We start from the raw sequence: 18904 nt of genomic DNA on the forward strand, positions 1-18904 counted from the left end.
GCGCCAAGCCCCTGGACCATGGGTCTTCCTTTGGTAAGCCAATGGCTGAACCTATAGACGAGCGCAACAATTCGTAATATCTTAGCATCAACTAAATATTAAATACCCTATATAGTTATTAAATAATAGCGTAGTTCCACTGGTTGCTAAATCACCTAAGGTTAGAGGCTAGGTGTCCTTAAGTGAAATATCTTTTTATTGCTTAGGCAACCATAAAAATGGTGTACCCTAGCAAGGCCTCTCATGAGTATGAAGCGATTGAAACACACGGATTTTCTCGAGCATAGTCTCCTCATTGGCAGGCTGACCACCGGTTATATAAACTAAAAATAGGATGCGACCCAAAATGTCAGGGTAAGCTTTAGAGACTGTTGGATGTGTTGTTAATCCCAGGGCAGCTTCTCGGGGTCAATGAACAACTGATGGCCAAGGTGTGGGCTATAACAGATCTGGCGAATCGAGTAACGCTCCGGGCCACCCAGAATACTCTCATTTGCACGGATCTAGAAAGAAAACTATAGTTTTCTCGATGGATAGTGGGGTTATCTTTTGCATTGAAGAGTTGTAACTGTGGTAGGTGCTGAGCTCTTTTTTTCCCTTGGTTCCTGTAAAAGATCTCGCTATCGGTGAGATAATCATGACATTACATTTGTTTCAGAACGAAATTAACCACTCTCTGCTCCACGAACAACAGGCTTATGGGTTTCATCGACTCCAAGCCACATAAGGTCTGGCCTGCTATAATGCCCAGAGGCATCTACAAATGTCTTGGCCTTTGTCACCAAACTCAAATCCAGGTCTGCAACAATGAGCTTCTCATTAGGGTTATCGATCTTGCTCAGGATGCGTCCATCAGGGCCGACGATGCAGGAACTTCCTTGGTTAGGATGGCCCATGATTGGTGAGCCGACCGTCCCCATCATCTGAGTGGCAGCTTCAGAAATTACAGCGGTACTGTGAAGGACAAAGGCCTGAGACTCGATTGCATAAGACTGCGAGATATTGCGGCAGCCTACGATCACCATCAGCTGCGCAGCTCGGTTGGAAAATCGAACGCTACTGCTTACCTTCGGTAGTCATGGAGTAGAGTCCAGGACTACCTTCTATAAATTCATCGACAGCTGGCCATGCTGCTACGTGGATCTGCTCACTTTGTGTGAAGGTGTAATATTTCAACAAAGGTTGAATATGCTCCCAGCACGAAAGGGCGCCTACCCGACCGACTCCAGGTAAATCAACGACCTTGGACAGGCATGAATTCCCGCCTGTGGCATCTCCAAATATCGTGCGCTCCATGTGTGTCGGTTTCATTTTGCGACGGGTCATCTTGATCTCGCCATACTCGCTGATCAAAGCTTGCGCGATGTACACAGAATCGCCGTCACGCTCAGAGAAGCCCAAGGATACGTTTATCTTGTTATCGGCGGCAGCGGTACAAATACGCTTCATTTCCTCACTGTCCGTCTTCAGGGAGTTTTGCACGTATCTAGTTCCCAGATCAAAATCGATTGGGCGGCTCCAGATCCAAGCAGGGTATCCAGGAATCCAGCATTCTGGGAAGGCAACAAGTTTGGCTTCGGCTTCGGCAGCTTCTTTGATAATGCTTATTGTCTTTTGAATTGCGCCTTCCAGATCGAGCCACAAAGGCTCATGCTGTGTGACCTATCCTCATTTAATGTGTTGACATCATCAGCGACTCGCACATACTCACCGCAACGCGAACAGTTGGATGTACTCTGTCACTCATTGCAACAGGACTCTGCTCCTGTATGAATAGGGGAATCTTGTGGCGAAATATTCTCAAAACGACACCTATTTACGAATCCACTAGTGATCCGCACAGAAGTCGTTGCTGTGTAAAGCTATGAGGCAGGCCCGTTTAGTCAGCCTGCGGGCGAATTCCGTTCCTAGCGGGGTAAATAACATACTACGTCAGACGAAGATTGGCCCCACCAAACGGCCATAAGTACTCTACAACTTCTTCCGACATTAGGTTTTCATTATTTGAATGCCGAGATTGCGATTTGCCGTGATCTCGATAGTGATATGGGTTTCACGAACAGGGATTGCTATTGGTACTGGACAGGGTTTTGATCTAAGTAGTAGCCATCCTGATCTCAGCTCATGGGTATTTGTGTAACATGGGGGATAGCAGTGCTTTCCGCCGTTACCCGAGACAAGAGCAGAGGCCTAGTACACCTATGACGGAAAAGGTAATGCCGGAAATGGTTGCGCGTAAGTGGACCAGTCACAACGAGAGTCGTGACCATCGTGCCAAGAGCTTTCAACCAGACGCAAATAAAACGCGTGCACGAACGGTAGCCAGTAAATGTCCAAGTCAAATCGCCATGACAGAAGTACGTGCATTGGAGCATGCGATTCCATCGCACCTACAGACCGAACGCACTATCCCCGCAAAGACGCCAGATGGATTCGTGCCGCCCTTTCCATCATATACTGCTAGATTCCCGAAGCAGGCAAAAGATCTCGTGATGGCCATCATTGGAGTTCAGCATGAAGACAGCACCAATCTCCAAGGACCTGCCTACCAAAAGCTGGTCTCGTTCGTCGAGCAGGGGTCCGAGATGTCCAAGCCCAAGTACTGGGAAGCCGCGGCAGTCATCGACAATCGAGGGTTTCGCAATCAAGTGGTAATTCCTTATTGGCAGACCAAGGCCGACTTCGACAAATGGAGGAGCGACAGCGGCTTCGATACATGGTGGGCCAACCTGCGAGCGCAGCCAGAACAAGGGTGGTTTGTGGAAATATTCTTCCCAACCCTTGACCGATTTGAGACTGTCTTTTCCGACAATGTAGTGCCGGACGGCGCAGCTCATATGCGCTCCTCGGTGTCAGGTGAAATGCAACAGCACTTCTATTGGGGTTCGATGCGTGACAGACTCGCAGCGGCGCAAACTGATCATCTGATTGGTGAGCGCGCTTTCCCCAAGTCGTCTACGGAACGAGTCGAGAAAGGCGACACAAAAAAGCGGCGCATCACAGTGCCAGGCAGAAAGAACCTCGCTGTCATTAGAAGTGGCCAAGACTGGTCCGATACGAATCCAAGTGAACGCAAACTCTACCTTGAGACCATGCATCCTGTGCTCACCAAAGGCATGGAGTTTTTGAGAGACGAGGGCGAAGAGGTCGGCTGTATCAGCAACCGCTTCATGGAATGCATGCACAAGACCTCGCCCGAGCAGAACACTGAGCGCACCTTTGGTCTTTCGTATTTTGACGACCTCAAGTCGCTCGAAGGCTGGAGCAAACAGCACAAAACCCATCTCGACATCTTTGGTCGATTCTTCCAGTACGCGTCAGAATTGCAGAGCAACGTATCGCTGCGATTGTTTCACGAAGTAATGGTTCTCAAGCCTGAACAGCAGTTTTTCGAGTACATCGGTTGCCATGACACTACGGGGATGATGGCTTCTGTGTAGAGCAAATCTTGTCGACTAGCCTCTTGGTTCCAATACTGTTGAAGCTCTTTTAGAATTACTCGATCACTTTCGAATTCATGGCCACAACTCATCGGTAATATTTCTCACGAGATACAACCACTCCTTCTTATTCCCGAATCTGGCCCGACCCTCTTGCGACAAAGGCTGCAGCTATCTTGCATTTCTCTTCCATTCGATTCGTATTCGCCAATGCATTGTCTCACTGCTTCTGCATTTCATATCTTCCATGCTACAGCGCCGCACATTCTCTGTTGCGTACATTATTTTATGTAAGACAGGCCTCTTTCCAGTATTTCAGTTGTTCCATCATCTAGCTCTTAGCCTTGGCCAGATCTAGACGTTCGTCCCTGATGTCCTTCAATTCGGTCCAATTGGTCTTGCAACACATCGATATTTCCTTTTTTGCATTATTCTCTAACATTAATTTCTCGGCGGTATTTCGAGATGCGAAGAGGTTGCAGTGCGTTGCATCGGATCTTGCATTGACATGGCCTCGTAAGTCACTAACGGATTTCACTGCTTAGTGATCATGGCTGTCATTGGGCAGCTTACGCTTTGTGCAATGTGGTATCTCGTAATGATCGCTCGTTTTTGGTTAACGTAGTTGTTTTGACATTTGAGTAGGTGGAAGTCGTGTCAACACTTGTTTTTAGTAAGACGTCTTCTACTCTGCAGGTTCTTTCGACCGATTCGTCATGCATAGCCCGGGTATTCTCTTCGATTTGTAACTCCATGAGTCAGGCCGACTAACATTCGACCAACGAGGGTGTGAACGTATGTATGGCGCTGTAGGTAGAAGTCTCGCTCGAGCTTCAAATCAACAAACCCGCGTGTCGTCCTTGCGCCTTCATGACGATGCAAACGTAAATTTCCCGTTGGCGATGCTTTATTAGGCATTTGCAGGAGCTCTTTTTGACAGCAAAATCTTCGAACACTACCATCTTAATAGGAATATAAATAGTAAGTATATATGTATTATAAATAACTAAGTAAGCACTAGCTATACAACACACGGGAATCTCGGCTATTCATAGACAACGTACGGCTATTACTCAACAATATCTAGAATTTTGATGATGAAGTCAAATTGAACTCCGCGATAGTAATACTATCTATCTTGCAGCATAAAACTACATATGTGTGGAGATTCTAACATCTAAATAACACTTGACATTGGCTGCTTGGCCTTAAACAGATTTCATGCATTTTGGCGAATAATTTCCAACCTCTCTCGTCGAACGATGTTTGGATGCGGCAGCTCATCCTCGGAGTGAAGCACCCAGTCCTCTATTTCCCTATCTCCTCTATCCCCCTCCAAATAACCCAAATTTTCCCATCTCTCCTCCAAGCACCACCTGTCTACGCCATGAAAGTGCAGTAAAGCGACACGACAACAGTCATTCCAATGACTGTCCAGCCTGTTCTAATAACATTCTGATTCTTGAATCCGATACCAACATCCCATGTCAAATGCCTCAGTCCGTTGAAGCCGTGAAAGAAGAATTTAAATGCAAGGAAAGCCTTGACACCCATCTTGATAGCAGTGGGCCACGCAGCGACTGCTGCAACAATAGATGTGGTGTCCACGTGCCATCCAGTGTAAGGCGCCACAAGGTAAGCGATGCCGAAAAGATAGAGGCAACCGGACAGGGTAAGGCCTGTGATACGTTGTAGTGTCGAGGTAACCGAATTGATTTGTGGCCTGTAGATAGATAAGTGGGGTGAAACGGGGCGTTGTAAACGTTGTTCAGCAATTATTTTGGCGGCTTGGCCTTGCGATATGAGCCTGCGTGATCATTGTTAGGAAAAGATATGATGGGTAAGGGAGAAAGCTTCAGATGAGCTGCCATGACATGCCTCCGCTGGACTAGATGGCCCGTAGGCTGCACCCTTAAGCCAGGTGCCGTAGCTCGACGAAGACCAAGCTGAAATACCCGCTGGAAGTTCATTGGAATGGTTTGATATATGTATCAATCGATGCTATCGTTCAGTGGGGTAGTAGTGTCGTCGTGATATCTCAGTGAATCGTCCAAGCGCACGAATTTAAGTGCTCTGAGTTGCCGACAACCTGGCTTGCCCGCCAGCGTTAACGTACTGGACGCCATTCCAGTCATAACACAGTGGGAGGATTGCTGCACAGTTTCATGGCAAGGAATCGATATCTGTGGTGCCGTAGCCTAACAAGGCTCTCATGCAACCGATGAGACGAGAAAATAGGGGCCTCTCCAAGCAGCGCAAAACAATCCAAAAGGGCTACTAAATTGCCACCTACTTCCTGGTTAACTTGGTATTTCTCTATCAGATACGAAACGATTGTTACGATTGTGTAAATCGTAATAGACGTACCAGTCGTTGTTGATAGCTAATTGGGTACGAAGTAGTTGTCGCTTATTTTGACCCTTCGGTTATACCGGTTGTATGGAAGCAGCGAGCAAGGCTGCAGAAGCAATGACTTCGGCTAAGGTGGAGCAAAAAGCCACTGCAACGGTGACAAGTACGCCCTACCTTGATGAGAAAAGGCACTATCTTTGCACGACAGATAAACGCAGATAGAAGATAGCAGACACAATCAACACAACAGTTTCCTGCACCTCCGCGCGCAAATATTAGTCACGTGGTCGACTACAGTAGGCAGCTAGAGCCCACTCGCTCTCACTATTCTCCGCAATATAAATGACTGCAGCCAATCTTCGCTTGGGGCAATACATGTCTGTTTTCTGCGGTTGCAACATGGCTATGCTATTCCTAGCTCACCGCATTTGTATACAGAGACTGTAAGACGACAGCTCAGCTCCACTAAGCCACGAGGCCCGAAAAGGTACAGTGCACTGCATGGCAGTATTTGGAGCTGAATAGCATATATCTACAAATGACAGGGACACTGGTGGTTTTTACTTAAAGCTGCCATTGCAGCTTACTGTGTGGGATGTCCATTAACCATAAGTATGACACAGCCCTCTGGGGCTGGGATCGCGGCGCGACTGTTAGCCTCCGAATAGGCCCGAAATGGAAGCAAGCATACAGAAGCACAGCCGCGGCCTGTAAAGCGAGTGGGTCTGGTAGAGGGCGCAGCGCCTCAAATGCGTCTGCTGCAGCCAATGAAAGCCCTCCCTAGTGACTCAATTCCAGTAATGAGACTTGACCCTCTCAGCCTCTACAGTGTACACAGCAGACAGGTCATTGAGTCAAACATCATAGCGCAGAGTTGATAAGTCTCGCGCAGTACCGTGTGTCCTGGAACACTGTACATCGATGTTTTTGTTTCCTCAAACTTGAGTTCTAAGAAAAAATCGAAAAAAAAGGAATGGCGCACTACAAAGACCTTCGCCCACAGCCCTTCTCGATCCGAATCGAGCCATCCAAAGGTTTTTCACACCCACTATCTAGTCCCCCGCCAACTGTCACACCCCGGACAGATCTCCCGGGTACCCCCTTTCCCTTCCTTTCGCTCCCCCGCGAATTGCGTGATTTGGTTTATAGCCACACTTTCCACGGCCGCGGGATCCGCTATGGCGACCGCATTAAAGCTCCCACGCGATGGAGCCAGCGACGAACACTCCCGTCCCATCTCAACCTACTCCTCACAAGCCGCCAAATTCACACAGAAGCCCTATCCACACTTTTTCGCACACAAACCGTCGAGATTTCTCCACGCAAACTCCACCGGACGCGGAAACAAGCAAATCAGCTCTCACTCTCGCACCTACTATGCTCGTTCCCGCTCGCGCCCGCGCTTCTGATGACGCACGTTCAGATTGTGTACCACGAGCATTCCATCTACGCCCCCTCAAAATATAACACCTACCCTTTCCCACCGGCCTGCGACGCAGAACTCATGATCACCATGTGGGAGCACATAGTCCGCGATGCGTGGACCTTGAAAGAACATTTCCCCCGTTTGATCAGATTCGAGGCGTGTTCTCGCATGTTGAGGCAGAAAATGGGGTCTACATTTTTCGCCGAACAGCACGATTGTCATACCCTTGATGAGTCGGAGCGGCGCCAGAGAGTGAATCAAGTAGCAGTAAGGCTGGTGGCGTGGCTGGAACGAGGACTAGGCGCGGCCGAACTTGCTCCTCCACCGTGGTTGAGGATAGTTTTCAGCGAGGAATCGCAGCCGAGCACCTCGCGTATAACGTTCTGGAGAGCTCAGCCCGAGGTGCCTGACCAGTCGAATGAATCTTTTTTGCGGTTTCAGCACGAGGTGCTTGAGCACGCGCATCAGTTACTTGCGAAGAAGAGAGCGTTGACGCAGGAGGAGAGAGAGGCGAGTGGGAGGATATGGTTGGAGCATTGCAGTATGAAGAGAAAGCGGGGACGGACGGGGTGGTGCGAAGAGGTTGATACAGCGCATCTTGATCCCAAGAATGACTAGGGTGAGGCCCGCCTCTTCTAATGCGGAACTTTGTATTCTTGATCACCATAACTTGAGCACGGCAATAGGTCGTCTCCCCCAAGCAGACGTCTTGGCCTTGCAAAATAAACATCCTTATACTACTACCTTGGGCCATGGCTGATAACATATCTTTGTTCTACCTATTGATCTAACTCCAAGGACTCACTATTCTCTTGGAGACCAACTCCTTGGTCGTGACTGGTGAGGTGAAACTCCCCACTCCAACCTGTGCATATCTCTCCTTTCGACTATCAAGCATGCTAATATCATAATCCATAATGAGCCCGATGAGCAGCATTTTGATTTCACTGGCAGCAAAAGAAACGCCCAGGACAAGCATGTCTTTCATAACCGCATGCTAGGCTTTCTTTGCAGATGTCAAGTAGAATTGCCGTTGCTTCTCAAAAGTGCTGTCATCGAACCTGGGTAACTTTGCCAGTTTTAATCTGGTGTTGAGTGTGGGGAGATTCACTATAAAAGAATCATCACATTCCCGTCTAGATTCCCATTACGAATTTCTACACAGCATTACAGGATCTATTTTCCCTTCCATGCTCCAATGATTTCCCTCATTGATTTTAGTTTAATCTCTGGGAAGAGCTCATTCAGGTTTTGCTCCTCGGTTGGCTTCAGATCAAAGTATCCATTGTTCACCAAGAGGTTGAACGAAGAGATGAGACCTTGCAGCTGTTCTTTAGGGAAGAAGGGGTACGCGAGTAGATGAGAAGGGAGCTCAGTGATGTGTCCCTGTTTGAGTGTTTCGACCGAATCGTATTTGACGTCAAATTTGACGCCCTTGACGTCCTCGGCAATCTGAAGGACTTGGTTCCATGTAAGTTTGTCGCCAATGATGTAGTATTCTTTGCTCCACTTTGGCAGAGTCAAAAGAACGGCAACCATGCGTCCGATATCAAAGGTGTAGGTAAAAGTCACGGGCACGTCACCTGAACCTGAAATGCAATGCGCATCTACTCTTTGTCTCTTGCACTACTAGAATGTTAGCCTCCAACTCTGCAAAGTTCGTCGTAACCTGTAGTTCTCGAATATCAGGTGATGTAGCGTTATTGTTGGCTCATCAACTACGCTGAACGCAAGGCCGCATTTGATGATATAGCTGGAAGCACAGAATTACAAGTAATCTGTATGTGACACATAGATACATGGTTGGCATAGTGTAGGTATGAATGGATGTCTGGAGACTCTGCATCGATTTCGTACTACATAGCAATCTTGTTGGTTGTTGTTTCCTATCAAAGGACTCTCAACTGCTTGCACTGTTTTCCTTTCAGTAACAATTGCTTGAACAATCTTTCTCTTTTAGCTGCCCAAGTATAATTACTAGCAGCTCTCTTTCAAGATAGATCATTAATTCAATCATCTCTTTCTGTTCAACAAAATCTTGGGTTGCTTCTCGCAATATCCCAGGTGCGTGTGATGTAGCTGCACACGACGCAACGCGACACCTGTCGGACTGACTCAGCATGCCTCAAGAACGAGTGATTGCTTCTATGTTTCGAAGTGGTCACGTTCTGGCAACAGCACTCCGTTCTCATCATAGTCTTGGAATTGTGATCCGCTAGAGCTGCATCTGCCAAGACATGCATTGTGACCAGAAGGGAAAGGTCGGCCTTTGGCGACACTTACTAGCGCTCGCCAGCCAGTACTCTTGATTGCGAGAGAGCCACTTCTGGACGGCTGTTATCTCCCATGCCTATACCGACCCACTTTTATCACTGCGGGGATGGGTATAAAAGGCATAATGGCAAGCGTTGAGATATGTGGCCGACACTCGTTGGTACTACAGTACTATGGCGACCCGCTCCATTCTGCTAATCGCATTGCTTGCAGCGAGTTCTGTGACAGCTGCTGCTGCCATCGAGAGGAACCCGTACAACTTTGTTTTGAGCGATCCCGTCGGCCATACCATCTTCGATCTCGGGCATGTTTCATACCTAGCAGATACAAAGAATCCAAAAGCAAGTGTGCGCTGTACTGCGATCACGTATGACCAATCGACTTCGGTTCCTATTGCCTTGGTCAAGACGAATGTCACGCTCATCACGAAAGACACATTGGAAACCATCATTTCCACGTACCTTGGAGGCGACGACGTGTTCAGCCATGACTTCCTAGACGGGCTGTACATTTCGTCGCGGGTTCAGTCGTCCCTGGACGCCTCTGCTGTTGAGTACATATCCTCCTTCAACACCACCTGGCTGTTCCTGGATCCCTTGGTTACTGCAAACACGACGATGAACAAAATAGCACTGGAATCTTCCGCCGACCTACCAGCGGGACCTTATCTCGCCTCTGTCGACGGAACCTCGATAAGCTTTTCCACCGTTTATCGCCTGTACCCCGATACGTACAAGACGTTTCTGTTCGGGGCATATGGCATGAATGACGGTGAAAACACACACCGCCCTGTTGGCATGTTCTCGCCCAAATACCAAGATGCATTGATACCGTCAGTTTTCCAGTGCCTAGTCTTGTCGTGATTGAATGCAGAATACGTTTACTAAAAGCTTTCGATAGTGTTCCGTCCAGAATCTATTCGTGGGACGACGCTCGTCCCCTGGCCGGGTCCCGTGTAGCCATCAAAGATCTCTACGACATCAAAGGGCTGCAAACAAGTGCGGGCAGCCATGCATGGTCGGTCATTACACCTGTGGCAAATGGCACTGCACCGTCTGTGCAACATATTCTGAATCTAGGTGGTGTAGTGGTTGGAAAGCAGAAACTAGCTCAATTTGCGTCTGGGGCGAATCCATGGGAGTGGCAGGACGAACAGTATCCGTTCAACCCTAGAGGCGATGGATGGCTGACTTGCTCGGCTTCGTCATCTGGAGGCGGATGCGCGGTCGCGGCGTATGAATGGTTGGATTATGCTGTGGGCAGTGATACAGGGTCTTCTATGCGAAGACCGGCCGCAGTGGCTGGCGTATATGGGTATGTTTTTTTGTGCCCCAATATCATGGTTTGATCTGGCCCTATTATTGCAACTAAAAGACAAACAATAGTCAACGTCCAAGCCAGGGTCTCATGTCGCTCGAACGCGTTATTCCTCTCGGCGCTGCAACAGACACGGCAGGTGTTTTTAGTCGCGATCCTCACAAATGGGTCAAATTCGCCAAAGCATGGTATGCTCCTCATTTGTACCAAGATACATCCATTACCGGCCTCTCGCCCCTCGTTGTGCCGGACACGGACACATTTCCCAAAACAATCATTTATCCCACCGACTACCTGCCGCTGAACAACTCGGCCGCCGAACCAATCCTGGAAAAGTTCATCGAAGAAATGGCACGTGTGTTCGACATGCGTGTCAAGAAGGTAAACTTTACTGCTACTGTCCAAAATTCCACGGATCCGATTGCGAGTAATTTTACTGTTATGAACCAAGCAACAAGCACAATCAACTCATGGAGTTCATGGCTGGTGGTCGGCAAGCCTTTGATTACAGCCTGGAGAGACATGTTCGAAGGCCGTTTCCCACCAATCGATCCTGCACGACGACCCGGATGGATAGGCTTCAACGAGAGCATAACGAACCAAGCGAGCTATGATGCAGCTCTCGAGACGAAGAGGCAGGCAGTGGCGTGGTATGAGGACGAGTTCCAGTACAGCACAGCCGAATCATGCTCCGAGTCGGTCATGCTATATGACATTGGTACGGGTGGGCTGCCTTCATTCCGTGAGCGCATGCTTAACGAGTCACCGGACGCATCTTATCTAGCGGTTCGGCCCGAGGGTGCTGCCGTGACGGGAGCAAGTATCTGTCCCATTTTTGGGTGTGCTGATTTCACGGTTCCTATTGGACAGGTGCCATACCAGAGCAATGTCACGTTTCATGAAGAGATGGTGCCTGTCACGATTAACATGGTAGTCAAGAGGGGCTGTGATTTTGTCCTGTACAATATGATTGAGAAGCTGGGTGACGAGGGGATACTGAAGACGGTCAAGACGGGAAGGACGGCGTATTGACGAGTTGGATGGATCCATCACGGTGTTGGGTGCAAGAAAGCAATGGAAGCAAATGTGTGCTCAAGGCCAGTCACCTGCTCTTGGCAAAGTGGTCAACTACCGAACCATGCAACGTTGCTCTTGCGAGTGCTCTTTTTTTTTAGTGGACGAACAAGACGGCATCAATCATAGCTGAGAGGAGCAGTACCTGGCAATGCCAAATTGCGTTATTGTGAGCCTGGCGTGGCCCGGCAACTCTTTGCTACAAGAGAGCGGTCAATGCATCATTCTACCTGACGAAGAGCTACCACAACGCCATGTGTAGAAAGCGAAACAAGATAGTGTCAGATGTCTATAATAACCCCCCCGAAACTTTTGAAAATCCCGTGTTGATGCAATATTAGAGGAAGGGGATGGCGAATGGAGAGGACAAAGCGAAGGTGCAGCAGAGGGGCAAGTCTATGTTCGGTGCATGGTACATCGGTCGAGGGCGTCGAGCAGTTCCGGGCGTTCGGCCAAGGCCTGTCGGGCCTGACTATAGCTGAACCAATTCCGATTCCGCTTGTGCTGCTCGGGCCATTGGGCTTCCTGCTTCTCGACCGTGGCCTCGAAGAAATGGTACGAGGCCTTTGGGGCCTGCGAGGTGAGCTGGTCGGGCCTGCGCTTCTCGGGGATGAGGCCGAGGTCGTAGTTGATTTTGCATATTATGCCCGCCTCTTCCCAGGCCTCGCGTTTGGCCGCGTCTTGGGCGGTTGCCTCGTCAGTCTCCCAGCCGCCTTTGGGGAGGACCCAGCCGTTGCGTTTGGTCGACTGGATGAGGAGGACGTAGTACTTGTCGGCGGAGAGGGGCACGACGCCGGCGACTAGGCGCTCGCCTTGGGAGCCGTAGCCTAGGGCCAATCAGCCAGGTGCAGACAAAGGGGAAGCGGCAAAAGACGGGCGAGGGTGGATTGGGGAAGGTGCCGAGGGCAAGTGCGTGTGGGGTCGCGTGAGCAGACTTACGCTGGTTGAGACGTCCTGTGCGTGACTGCATCGACAGCTGTTGGGTAGCGGCCATGTCGCGACAGAGCTGAGGACAATGCAGAGGGAGAGAGAGGGAGAGCGAGAGTGGCGAGGGCTGGTGGTGGATGCGACTCGGGCGGACGCGACAGGCGCGCACGACGGGTTGGAGGAGCAGCGTGGGAGGAGCAGAGAGCGTGGCCAGGCGGTGTGAAATGAAGCCGAGCAAGCAGCGAGCGTGGCGGGCGGCGGGACGGGGAGCGGATGGGGGGATCAAGCTTGGTCAAAAAAAGGGGCGGGGGGGATGGAGGGCGGATGGGCGTGGCAGTCTTGTGGGCTGTGTGGGCTGAGCGAGGCTCAGTCCCGCGGGTGACGGGGCTGAGGAAGGTGAAGGAGCCTGCGGGCAGCAGAGAGGGACGGCATGGTGGATGGGGATGTTTTAGTAGGTGGTTCGGGTCAGGGACTTTTTTGCGTGCGAAACTAAGGGCTGGCGGAAGCGTCAGGGCTGTTGCCAAGGCCGGGCCTGCAGGAGAGCAGCGAGAGCTTGGTCCGGGGGCGGCCCTGGAGCGTGCAGCTGTCGCCAGTCCCACAAGAGGACAGATGGGCGCACCATGGGCATGGGCATGGGCATGGGCATGGGCGTGGGCGTGGGCGCATGGGGGGATGCGACCAGCCAGCAAGACGGACAGTGAGCAGACGGATGGCAGGAAGCGTGTGCAGCACGACACTACATACACACACACACGCACACACACACACACACACACACACACACACACACACACACACACCCCAAGCCGACGGCCAGGCGGGATGGGCGAATGCACCGCCATGACGTACCTGCCTCGCCCGCCGTTGCTGGCTGGCTGCGGGCGGCGCCCACTAGAAGACGCCAGACGGGCCCCGTGTGTGTCGGCCTGGGCTGTGTGCAGCATAGATACACACTGGCGACCTGCTCACTTGGATGCTACATACAGCCTAGGCAGACACACATGGCACATACATACATAGTACACACAGCCATCCATCCATCCATACATACATACATGTGCACACAAACAATCTCCCACACATACTCCCACCACACGCACTCACTCCCTCGCCCTCGCCCTCTTCCTCCTCCTCACAACCCTGCGCCGCCACCATCCCCCTCGTCCTCGCGACTGGCACCACCCCCACCGCCGACCACGACGCTTATGCTGCCCTCATGCAGTCGAGCGCAACGCCCGCCGGTATGTCGTGCTCCAACCACTCTGCTGCCCTCCGCCCCGTGCCTGTCTGGCTGGTTCCTGGGCCTCGCCCGCCCTCGCGCCGCCGCTCCGCTCCCTGCCTCCGACTCCCTCGCTCTCATCCACTCGACCCGCTAACCCTCGCTGTCCAGGCTACCGCAGCAGCGATGAGTGTGGATACTGCAAAGACGACGCCAATTCTCGTGCGTCCTGCCCTTCCCTCCCCCACCCCATCCCGTGCCCGCACTCGTCGCCTGCACTTGATGTCCCGTTAAGGTTGCACAGCTGCACGTGCAGGGCCCCCGCACTGCAAGCAATTCTGCTCCCTTGGTTGGACATTCCCCCCTGCCCAGCCCATCTCCCTCGCCCTACCACACCCACTACTGTTCGTCTGCCGGCCTACAGTACATACATACACACCATACACACCATACACACCACAGCCGCCCCAAGTGCATCCACCCTCTGCACTTGCCCTGGCCGCATTTCTGCTCTTGCCTCCCTTTACCCCTCCCCCCCCCCCCTGCCGGTAACCACGACCACGGGCCATCCCAGCACCGAGCGGGAGAAGCCGGGATGACTGTCCACCCCCAACTAACGCAGCCAATCAGGAGCCAGCTTCTACTTTCTCTCCAAACGCTTGACCGTTGAAGTCTACCAGCTGCTGGTCGACCGCGGTTGGAGGAGGTGACGGCCCACCACTACTATACCCCAAGTACGCCAGCTGCTGACACGCCCTTGCAGATCCGGCACTCTCTTCTACAAGCCAGACGTCCTGCGCCACTGCTGCCCCCATTACACAATTCGGTAAGCATTGGCCCTGTCCGCCAGCCCAGCGCTGCTGACGCACAACAAGCCTGCCCGTTGCCTCGTTCAAGCCCGCCAAAGACCAGCGGAAAGCCGTCAATCATTGGAACGACCATGTGCTAGGCGAGTCGTATATCAAAGAGGCTTCTAGGCTCTACCCGCTGTCCAAACAGTCGGTGCACCCCACATGACCCATCCCGCGCCTAGGCTAATGATGGGCAGAGAAAAGGCTCGGCTAAAGAACACGTTTGACCTTGTCCGAGAGGTGCACAGAGCAGAGCTGCAAAACATCAAACAGCCGCCTGAACCCGCCCATCGCTTCGAGGTGACACTTGAACCCGCAGTCTTCACGGCGGAGAAGTACGACTTGTTCAAGAACTACCAACAAACTGTGCACAAGGAACCCCCCAGCCAGATATCACAGTCAGGCTTCAGGAGGTTTCTCTGCGACTCTCCACTGCAGCAAACCTCACGCACTATCAATGGCAAAGAACAGCTCCTGGGCTCCTTCCATCAGTGCTACCGCCTCAATGGCCGACTGATTGCAATGGGCGTGCTGGACCTGCTGCCCCATTGTGTCAGCGGTGTGTACATGCTCTATCATTCCGACTTTGCAGAATGGCAGTTTGGCAAACTGAGTGCTCTACGCGAAGCCGCCCTTGCACTCGAGGGCGGCTACGAGTACTACTACATGGGCTACTACATTCACACATGCACCAAGATGAAGTACAAAGGCGACTACAAGCCGCAGCACGTTCTCGATCCAGAGTCGTATGAGTGGCACCCCTTGGACGGTGAACTGCGTAGCCTGCTCGACAAGAAAAAGTACGTGTCCATGGCCAGGGAGCGCCGGAGACGGGCGGACGGCGTCGACACTGCAGAACAAGACGACTATTCAGACTATCCCTTAGTTTCGCCTACCGAGGCCGCAAACGCATGGATGAACGGCATGTCGCTTTTCCATCTCAAGATGCCAGGCGTCATGACGGCCGAAGAGATTGAAGAGAAGATTGATCTGGCTACAATGCCGTTTCGCGCGGGTAGCCGACTGGTAGAGCTTCAGGTACGCCACTTTTGACGGCCAATGGTTGACTGGCTGGCGCTGACCAACTTGCAGGATCTTGTATCATGGGACAGTAGCGATTTGCGGGATCCTCATTCGATTCAAGGCATGGTGGGTGAGATGGTGGCTTGCATGGGCCCCGAAGTTGCATGGCAGATTGTAGTCCAGTTGCGGTAGCAGAGAGACAGAGAGAGAGACAGAGCATCAACTGTGACTGGATGAAGTGGTGGCATAACATCTTCCTGTCAGCGCCTGTGACGTCTCGTTCGCTACTTGTTCCCCAATTGTCAGCAAGCAATCACATGCTCAACGACAACAGCGAGGTGCAAAGACAGTCACACCGTTCGTGAAGAACCTCGGTACTTCACATTGTCAATTCAGTATTCTATGATTAGTTGTCTTGGTCAAATGGCTGGTTTTTCTTGACTCGTGGTTGAGCGTGTGGTAGTCGATGCATGCTCGCTATGCTCCTGTCCGCCTAGCTTCCCCGGTGGGCCGAGGCACCTCAACCTAAGTAAACAGATGGTCAAAAGTCCCGCCCTCCGCACAACCACCTGCCTCTTGCACATCACAATGTCCGCATCACCGCTCACAATTGTTGTGCGCCCCCGAGGTAAGGACAATTCTTTGCAACAGCTCGACCCTCCTTCTCTCTGCTGTTCCCCGCTTCTCCAATAGCAACCGGATTAACCCCTCGATAGGCCGCCCGATCAAAAACCTTCCCGAGACGATTACCGTCAGCGCCGACGCCTCGACCTCTCAGATCTTTGAGGAAATCGCAAAATCTTCACGCTTCTCAATCCACCGCCTGCGAATCACAAAGGGCAGCGATGGGTCCCCAATACCAAACACCAAGGATGTCAGGGTACACGACACAGGCTTGAGGAACAAGAGCGCCGTCGACGTCAAGGACTTGGGTACGCAATGCACTTTCTCACAAAATGTCCATGGCTTACCTTAGTTCAGGGCCACAGATATCATGGCGAACTGTCTTCATCGTCGAATACCTCGGACCCCTCCTCATCCACCCGCTCATCTACTTTAGCCGCCCTCTGATCTACGGCACCTCTGCGCCCCCGTCCCAGCTCCAGACACTCACCCTGGCCATGTGCGTTGTGCACTTTGCCAAGCGCGAGTTTGAGACGCTCTTTGTGCACCGTTTCTCGTCGGCCACCATGCCCGCAATGAACATTGTGAAGAATAGCGGCCACTACTGGCTCCTTTCTGGCTTGAACCTGGCTTACTGGAGCTATGGTCCAAACAGCCCGGCAGCAGGACGCCCGCATCCTCTACTCACATACCTAGGTATTGCCTTGTTTGCCATTGGCGAGGTGTGTAACTACAGTACACACGTCACGCTGAAGAACTTGCGTCGTCCAGGCAGTACCGAACGCGGTATCCCTCAGGGCTTGGGCTTCAACCTGGTAACATGTCCCAACTACATGTTTGAGTCGATGGCCTGGCTCGGCGTGGCCCTCATCAATCGTAGCCTCTCGACGGTGCTCTTCATTGTCATTGCTGTTGGCCAGATGGGCGTGTGGGCATGGAAGAAGGAGAAGAGGTATCGCAAGGAATTTGGCGACAAGTACAAGCGTAAGAGGTACGCCATTCTGCCAGGCATCTGGTAAATGGCTTGCGTCACGCGACCTCAGATGGTCGGGGGGGTTAGTGGTCCAACCATGGCTGGTGCCAATGCTTTTTACCAACATCGTTACACAGCATCTGTACTCATGGGCTTGGGTGTGTAAATGCGGAGTGCATCGCTGATTAGGCTGCCTACATGCTGGATCCTGAGCCAAGCGGGAGGGCCGGCAACACGGGGGGATTGTTTTCCTGCTGCGTCCAGCTCGATGCAAGCATCTAGGCATCCAAAGCTCCTCAATCCCCAATGACTAAGGCCGATGCAAAATTTCATGCAAGATTTGAGTAGTTTAGGCTTTTCCATTTTTCTAATAGTAGTGGTAGAAGTGGTAAGGTAATCGCTAGATCCATAATCACGGAGCGAGAAATAGTTTAAAATCGCATTCCTTCCATCCGGATCACAACAAAAGAAGACTTAACTCGTGTAACCGTTTAACTTGATATATGGATTGTCCATGGTGTAATTTGATTGGCGTGTAAAGCATCGCTGTGGCCGAGAAGGCTTTTGTGGGTTGGGCCCGTGTTTCGCTATCTTGCTGCCCCCCAACCCCCCGGTGCTGCATCCAGCGACCGGCCTCTCGACGGATCACATCGCTACCTTTTCATTTCGTCGCCAATCAGATGAGCGACCGAACACCCCGACAACTGCTGAAAAATTAGGCGTATAAACCTATGCCAACGGTGTACCGTTACCGTCCACGTCTGCTTTCTCTCCTCCATTCAGCACTACAAAGTAACATTCGATCTTACTGGCGGGGGGAAGGGGCCCCCGATTGAGAAAGTCGGGGCCGAGCGAAGAGGCCAAGCCGAGGCAAAACAAGTGGCAGATCAGGCGACACATGGACAATACGGGAAAGGCCACAAGGAAGGTAAAAAAAAACAGTCTAGTTGCCTATTTGTTTCTGCCTAGCGAAACAAGGCAGACACACTAACTTGAACTCTCTTTTTTTTCTTGGGACGGACATGGGCGCGCAAGGCTGATGATGATGATGACGATGGGCGGGCTCGCGGCATGTTGGGGGAATATTTCTCGTTTGAGAGGGAGGCGCAGGACAAGAACTCTATGTGTGTGTGTACGTACTACTTTTGAGACGGGGGAAATGCAGATGACGTAGTTCACCATGTGTACTGTAACTTCACATCAGAGATGGGATTGTGACTCTAGACTGGATTTGTGCAATGCTGCCTTGCCTCGAGTATGGAGTAATGAGAGAGGAAGCCCAATTCTAGCTTGAGTCATTTGTTGCTGTTGCTCGTGGATGATTTGCACGTCTGCATCTTTGGTCTGATAGAGGACGGAACGTGTCTTTGTGAATATTGTTTAACTATGTGAAATCAAATGCCC

General features: G+C 51.5%; 9 protein-coding genes across 9 annotated transcripts; 5 read left to right on the forward strand and 4 right to left on the reverse strand.

Moving 5' to 3' along the window:
• Nucleotides 1-534: 534 nt before the first annotated feature.
• PSV08DRAFT_214964 (carbon-nitrogen hydrolase) lies at nucleotides 535-2010 on the reverse strand. Its single transcript, XM_014229602.1, has 3 exons — nucleotides 1712-2010; nucleotides 1068-1662; nucleotides 535-1012 (listed from the first exon to the last, which is right to left on the reverse strand). The coding sequence occupies exons 1-3, from the start codon at nucleotides 1745-1747 to the stop codon at nucleotides 666-668; spliced, it is 978 nt and encodes a 325-aa protein (XP_014085077.1). The 5' UTR covers nucleotides 1748-2010; the 3' UTR covers nucleotides 535-665.
• Nucleotides 2011-2348: 338 nt separating this feature from the next.
• PSV08DRAFT_406980 (hem-containing dehydratase protein) lies at nucleotides 2349-3440 on the forward strand (the record flags this gene model as incomplete). Its single annotated transcript, XM_014229601.1, has 1 exon — nucleotides 2349-3440. One exon carries the CDS (start codon nucleotides 2349-2351, stop codon nucleotides 3438-3440), a length of 1092 nt encoding a protein of 363 aa, XP_014085076.1.
• A 1380-nt stretch (nucleotides 3441-4820) lies between these two features.
• PSV08DRAFT_346933 (uncharacterized protein) lies at nucleotides 4821-4994 on the reverse strand (the record flags this gene model as incomplete). The annotated part of the gene is made up of 1 exon (XM_014229600.2): nucleotides 4821-4994. One exon carries the CDS (start codon nucleotides 4992-4994, stop codon nucleotides 4821-4823), a length of 174 nt encoding a protein of 57 aa, XP_014085075.2.
• Nucleotides 4995-6765: 1771 nt separating this feature from the next.
• On the forward strand, nucleotides 6766-7836 carry PSV08DRAFT_383499 (uncharacterized protein; the record flags this gene model as incomplete). Its single annotated transcript, XM_014229599.1, has 1 exon — nucleotides 6766-7836. The coding sequence occupies one exon, from the start codon at nucleotides 6766-6768 to the stop codon at nucleotides 7834-7836; it is 1071 nt and encodes a 356-aa protein (XP_014085074.1).
• Nucleotides 7837-8394: 558 nt separating this feature from the next.
• Nucleotides 8395-8757, reverse strand: PSV08DRAFT_346935 (uncharacterized protein; the record flags this gene model as incomplete). The annotated part of the gene is made up of 1 exon (XM_014229598.2): nucleotides 8395-8757. The coding sequence occupies one exon, from the start codon at nucleotides 8755-8757 to the stop codon at nucleotides 8395-8397; it is 363 nt and encodes a 120-aa protein (XP_014085073.2).
• Nucleotides 8758-9665: 908 nt separating this feature from the next.
• On the forward strand, nucleotides 9666-11841 carry PSV08DRAFT_406982 (amidase signature domain-containing protein; the record flags this gene model as incomplete). Its single annotated transcript, XM_014229597.1, has 3 exons — nucleotides 9666-10324; nucleotides 10393-10806; nucleotides 10878-11841. 3 exons carry the CDS (start codon nucleotides 9666-9668, stop codon nucleotides 11839-11841), a joined length of 2037 nt encoding a protein of 678 aa, XP_014085072.1.
• Nucleotides 11842-12030: 189 nt separating this feature from the next.
• Nucleotides 12031-13253, reverse strand: PSV08DRAFT_262318 (NUDIX hydrolase domain-like protein). The gene is made up of 2 exons (XM_014229596.2): nucleotides 12823-13253; nucleotides 12031-12710 (listed from the first exon to the last, which is right to left on the reverse strand). Exons 1-2 carry the CDS (start codon nucleotides 12875-12877, stop codon nucleotides 12280-12282), a joined length of 486 nt encoding a protein of 161 aa, XP_014085071.1. The 5' UTR covers nucleotides 12878-13253; the 3' UTR covers nucleotides 12031-12279.
• Nucleotides 13254-13830: 577 nt separating this feature from the next.
• Nucleotides 13831-16324, forward strand: PSV08DRAFT_194248 (arginine-tRNA-protein transferase). Its single transcript, XM_014229594.2, has 7 exons — nucleotides 13831-14051; nucleotides 14201-14251; nucleotides 14660-14735; nucleotides 14793-14855; nucleotides 14905-15027; nucleotides 15078-15918; nucleotides 15973-16324. The coding sequence occupies exons 1-7, from the start codon at nucleotides 14027-14029 to the stop codon at nucleotides 16093-16095; spliced, it is 1302 nt and encodes a 433-aa protein (XP_014085069.1). The 5' UTR covers nucleotides 13831-14026; the 3' UTR covers nucleotides 16096-16324.
• Nucleotides 16325-16462: 138 nt separating this feature from the next.
• Nucleotides 16463-17966, forward strand: PSV08DRAFT_194251 (3-oxo-5-alpha-steroid 4-dehydrogenase-domain-containing protein). Its single transcript, XM_014229593.2, has 3 exons — nucleotides 16463-16531; nucleotides 16620-16835; nucleotides 16885-17966. Exons 1-3 carry the CDS (start codon nucleotides 16492-16494, stop codon nucleotides 17544-17546), a joined length of 918 nt encoding a protein of 305 aa, XP_014085068.1. The 5' UTR covers nucleotides 16463-16491; the 3' UTR covers nucleotides 17547-17966.
• Nucleotides 17967-18904: the final 938 nt, after the last annotated feature.

Source organism: Bipolaris maydis (genome assembly GCF_028858645.1).
Source record: "Bipolaris maydis strain C4 unplaced genomic scaffold PSV08scaffold_2, whole genome shotgun sequence".
NCBI lineage: Eukaryota > Fungi > Ascomycota > Dothideomycetes > Pleosporales > Pleosporaceae > Bipolaris > Bipolaris maydis.